Genomic DNA, 5421 nt, shown 5'->3' with positions numbered 1-5421 from the left:
CATACGAATTTTTTGGCAGCCCATGAAGTTTTGGTCCTTCCTTGGTTGGTACATCTCATGAGGTCAAAGAATCTCTACCCAATATTTTGGCTAGCCTGTGGTTGCCAAAATATTGGTAAGCCCTGCTATGGCATGAACCAAACATACCCCAAGGCTCCAAGTACTGCAAGTTTGCAACAACTCAACACAAGTACCATTCCAGGTAAGGTAACGGACAAGTTAGACACAACCTGGGACCATGAGGCAGACGCCATTTAGTTCAATTCTTCTACTCTACAACCCTATGAAAAATAGCATAAATAAACACAGAAAAGAAAAACTCAATCCCTGAAAAGTAGTACTAACTAGACTAAGTACGATAAAACGGTACGGATACATTGACAGCAAAAGGCGAGGCAATGCAGATTGCCTTCAAACATATCAATAACGAGGACCAACAGGCCAGGCAAGCTGATCAAACAACCCTCTGAATTTGGTACATGGTCACCCTCAAAAAACGCCTGCAGCATACACCACGTACAGGGAAACAAGAGTGATCATGCCCCCGGAACCGTATACCCATCGAAATCACGCAAGAGAAGCAGAGTCGTCATCACATGAGATTGTTTCAGCCCTGACCAAAATAAGCAGAAAGAAGGGTATAGAAAGTGTTGCTAGCCTGAGCCAGTGTGGCCTGCCTTTGCAGTTACATGTATCTACAGAGCTAGAGGAGCGGTTCAGTGGGACCGGTTGTTTCGCCACGCGACGACCCAACGCACATCATGAGTCATTTCTAGACGGTAAACCGCTGTCGCATCTGTACACCTTTCATCTCGAATGTGCTAGGGATCTCTTTGAGCCAGGAGTACCGAATTTCTCCACCTGAAATATGATGACATTGTCCTTAGCAAGCAGAAGTAAAGCATACAGATGTTTTTTCAGTTCAAGTTCCAATCTCATTGTGCATCCAGATGCTTTTTGATGTCAAGTTTAAGTCTCATAGTGCTGCCTTCACAGATCAAATTCAAGACTGAGAACAGATTGGCATCAGACAAGGAACTTACCAGTATCCGGGTATGCGGACTCGTCATAGTACGCACAATCCCTTCCATCAGCGCTGCTATACGGGGGTCCCATCACGTCAAGCACCGCACAAGGGGTTAGCGCCGTGAAACAGTGCAAATTGCCTCCATTTTCAGGGTACAGAACTATAGTCTCTGCTGAAGCATCAACAACAGCATCCGTATTTATCTTTGCTAAACGAGCCCCTGCGGTTAGCACGAGAAATGGATCAGAAAACGAAGTTTGATCGGCAGGTTGGTTTTCTAAAACAGGAACTTCACTAGAGAAGAGACGGGACATAGAAGAACCGAAATCAGAACTACAAACTTACCATCTGAGGAGGTCGTGAGCGTATTACTATCATTCTCTGGGCTACTTGTAGCCCAGTCATATGACTTGAGGTGCATGGAACCAAAGAGCATCTTGCTAAAGACAGTCATCCCGGGATGGTTGTGGAGAGGAATGACAGCGGACTTGGGTAAACAGAAGATACCAAACTGCACAGAACACACACAAGCTTTCGGTAAATATATCCCAAGACAGCAAGCTTTTGGACGGAGCTATGGTCTCCACAGTAAAATGTGGAGGGTGGTTAGCTTACCGAAAACTTGGAGCAATCGTAGAAATGCAGATACGTCACTGAGGTAGGCCCTTTAGACTCGGTGTGCCTGAAACATGGCAGACTTGGGTCTATGCCGACATCGCGTGGCTTCAAATCATCTGAAACCAAAAGCATACTAGTGATCAGACAAAGTGCATTCCAAGTTACGGATTGTCAGGTCAAGCATGGCATGGCATTCGGATATATAATAACAAACGCACGTGCCGCAAGACTCTGAAATTGCTTTCAAGAAGAAATGGCAATAGAACACCCAGGGATTTATTCAGAATGGCAAAAAGATACTGCAAAATACCCGAATAACACTAGCATGTAGTACCAGACTAGAGGGAGGCAATGGAGTGATTCGTGTCAGGTTCAGCGGTATACAGACAAGCAATTATGTAGGAATTCAGTAGGCAGCGGAGTGCGAAGATGAGCAGCTAACTTGTGTAGAAGTAGTGTTGTGCAAGTGCCATTGTGCATTAGGCTTTTACTGAAACGTTTCTAGCAGCAAAGGACAAAGGGCAGCGGCAATGTTGTTCGAACCAAACTGTGCGTGCAGATAGCAGGCGCAATCTCATTGGACGAATAAACACTGAGCAGGAAAACATCAGCAGTGCCAATTCCAGTACCGACAGGCTTTTAGAAACGGTGAACGCTGTCAGGTTTAGTAGAATACATATTATCATTCCTGCAGCTGCAACGGCACACGGGGCGGGCGGACGGGGGGACAGACATGCCGGCGCATGCATAGAAAAAGTCCCCCGAGAGGGCGAGTCCTTGTGGCATGCCAAAAATGGAGTGCCGAAGGAAGGAAGGAGTCACGGGTGGGCGAAAGGAACAGCGACGTGGACACCTCGGGCTCGAAGGCGGACCGTAGCGCCCATTCCCGCGATCTACTATCTAGCTCCATGCCCTAACAATCATTGTGATGTCGCTGCTTCCTAAATTCCTAATCACGGGAGACATGGATGGGTAAAATTTCCCGGATCGACGCGGCCGTCGAATCGGACTTTTCAACAGCCGGTATATCTCGGACGTGAGGATTATCGAGAGCACATGCGTAAAATTTGGCGGTCCGCGAAAGCGAACTGGACATGGAGCGTGTGCGGGGAGCGGTGGTACGTACTGAGGATGGCGGAGAGGCGTGCGACGGCTTCGGGCGGCGGCACGAATCCCGGGGCCGATTCGGAGAAGACCTCTTTGCTGGTGTCGAAGAGGCGCTGCATCGGGCTCGGGGATGGCGTCGGGGAGGCGGCGACGAGGGCGGCGGCCGCTGCGGTGGCGGCGGCGGACTTCTTCTGGCGGCGGCGGGGCTTGCGGGACGAGGCCCGCCCGTCGGTGGTGATGTCGGCGGTGGGCCTGCCCCTGGGGTCCCCTCCCACCTGCGCCACCGGCATGGCAAGGGCGGGCCGCGTAGGGTAGAGGGCGCGGCGAGCTGCGGGTGGGGTTCAGCGGCGGGCGGGGGAGGGCGGATCTCGTCGGCGGCGTGGACGAGGGTCCGGGTGGGGGGCTGGGGTGGGTATAAAATGGCTGGGCAAGGCATCGTCCATGTAGTACGTATGTATCGGAGAAGGAAGGAAGGCGACGGAGCGGGCGAACCCAACCCGGGAAGCAGCAAAACCGGGGGCGGACGAGGAAGAAGAGAGCGGCAAACGAAACTGCTTTTCTCTCTGTCTTCTGTTCCGCTCCAGTTTCCCGTGGGCGCATACTGCTTCTGGTTTCCTTCTTTCCGTCTACTACTCCTGTTTATCTATCTATTTATTTTCCGGATCCGTATATATAATTATTATCTATATATATATATATTTATATATATGGTTATTCGATTCTGTATTAAAATCTACGGATTCTCTCTCGGTCGCGCTGAACTGCATCGGTCTCCCGGTTTGCCAGGTCACGCGACGCCGGGCAGCGGGGGCGAGCGACGACCACGTGGACGCGCGTGCCCGGCACGTGTCCGTGCGTGCCACCGTGGACGCACCAAGCGCTTTCTTCTCCCCATCCCATCTGCTCAAACTCAAAAAAATTATGCCATCTTCGGCGGGGCCCGCCTGACCCAAATCGCCCACCCAACTGCTTCTTGGGTCGGCCAACGCAAAGACTCTCTCGCGCTCCGGCAGGCCCGGACACCGCGCGCGGCGGCGGCGGCGAATACTTGATTCAAATTGCACCGATAAAAACATTATTTGCATAGTTCAAAAGTAAAAAATCTAAACTAGAATCACCCGTCGACGTCTCCTTCGTCGTCGGAGATGAGGTCGACGAAGGGCGGGGGCGCCCAAGCACGCACCTCCGCTGGCTACGCGTGCTGCGGTCGTGTCAGTGGCGGCACGCACGGAGGAGGCGGTTGAACCTCCAGGCTGTCCCACACAGATTGTGGTGGCGCGTGCGGCGGCAGGGATGCTACGTGTTCCGGCAACGTTTGCGAGAGTTGGACGACGTCCTCCAGCCCTCGCCAAGAGTACTTGGCCTCCTCGTCCGCCTTGGCCGCTTCCAGGACGGCAGCTAGAGTCACGTCCTCCATCTCATCGGCATCGTCGTAGAACACCTCGTATTCGCTATCGGGAGAGTCGTCGCCTGGCATAAAATCCCGGCGCGCCTCGTGCTCCCAGGAGAACAACTCCCGCCAGTAATCCTCCCGCCGGTACACCTCCTGATGCTGCATCTCCAACAGCTGGCGGTTGATCCGGCGGCGCATCTCCTGGCCAAGAGAGTGTCAGCCCGTCGGAGGTGGCGGAACAGGGAGCCTTCCCATGTTCAAGTGCCACCCGTGCGGTAGGGAGACGTCGCGGTGGCGGAAGGGGTCGTCCTACGCCCACCGTCACTACGTATCCAGCACAGGCACGTAACGTATGATGCGGCCCGTCTGGTGCGGGGGAGGATCCTGCACTGCCCACGTCGCCGCATGCGGACCAACGAAGAGATGCGGCTGCGGGGGTTGAGGCAGGAGGCTGGCGCGTGCAGGGTTCCGCCGCGGCACCATCCTCGTGGTCGTTGGCGGTTTTCTTCATCCAGTGGTGCAGCTTCACCATGGCGAGATCGTGCGTGCGGGACTGGCGGTGGGAGTGGCGGAGAAGATGCGGGCGCGATCGTGGCTTAAGTACCGATGTCCATCAATACCGACGTAGAATCCGAGGCAACATGCGCAACTTTCATCATATAGTAGTGGCGCACTAAGTCTAGGGTGAGCCATTGGTATGTCTGGAAAAATGGGCCAGTTAGCAATGGCGCGCTATGGCATGGTGCACCATTGGTATGTCCGGGAAAATGGGGCCAGTTAGCAATGGCGCACCAAGGCATGGTGCGCCCCTAACCCCACCCCACCCCCCTCCCCGGACTGTCTTTTCAGTTTTTAAAAACAAAAGAAAATGATAGAAATTTCAAAAAAATAGAATCCATCGAGATGCTCATATGTTATATCATCTAGTTTTAAGGAAAATTAACAAACATAAATTTCAACCTTTTTTGCAAGATGGCGCTATTTTTGTGGTAAAATGGCGTTTCCAGTTGCATACGACCTCTGATGAAAAGCTTTTTATATGAAAATGTATCTACAAAAAATTTACATCCAGTTTTAGCGGCCCACAACCATTTAGAGATATTTTAGATTCCACAAAATCGAAAAGAAAATACTCCTAGTATTTTTTAACTTTTAGTTTTCGGGAAAAAAAAGTTGTGGCGCACCTAGCCTTGTGGTGCACCACGACTAACTTTTTAAAATTTCGAACCAGCAACCTACCCCCACTATATCCTCTTCCACACTTTCTGTATCCACC

General features: G+C 52.0%; 1 protein-coding gene across 1 annotated transcript; it reads right to left on the bottom strand.

Annotated features, from left to right (window-relative positions):
• Positions 1 to 377: 377 nt before the first annotated feature.
• LOC124661416 (plant cysteine oxidase 1-like) lies at positions 378 to 2871 on the bottom strand. Its single transcript, XM_047199271.1, has 5 exons — positions 2772 to 2871; positions 1643 to 1761; positions 1373 to 1538; positions 1044 to 1247; positions 378 to 861 (listed from the first exon to the last, which is right to left on the bottom strand). Exons 1-5 carry the CDS (start codon positions 2869 to 2871, stop codon positions 773 to 775), a joined length of 678 nt encoding a protein of 225 aa, XP_047055227.1. The 3' UTR covers positions 378 to 772.
• Positions 2872 to 5421: the final 2550 nt, after the last annotated feature.

This window comes from Lolium rigidum, chromosome 6, assembly GCF_022539505.1.
Source record: "Lolium rigidum isolate FL_2022 chromosome 6, APGP_CSIRO_Lrig_0.1, whole genome shotgun sequence".
Classification (NCBI taxonomy): Eukaryota; Viridiplantae; Streptophyta; class Magnoliopsida; order Poales; family Poaceae; genus Lolium; species Lolium rigidum.
This window is presented reverse-complemented; position numbering and strand designations above follow the sequence as displayed.

What these genes read in the sequence shown, in the direction of transcription:
- LOC124661416 (XM_047199271.1), bottom strand. Translation starts at nt 2,871, where the DNA reads ATGCAGCGCCTCTTCGACACCAGCAAAGAGGTCTTCTCCGAATCGGCC. An exon ending in ACGATTGCTCCAAGTTTTCG is followed by an intron (nt 1,539 to 1,642) that starts GTAAGCTAACCA and finishes TGTTCTGTGCAG; the next exon opens with TTTGGTATCTTCTGTTTACC. An exon ending in GTCCGCATACCCGGATACTG is followed by an intron (nt 862 to 1,043) that starts GTAAGTTCCTTG and finishes ATCATATTTCAG; the next exon opens with GTGGAGAAATTCGGTACTCC.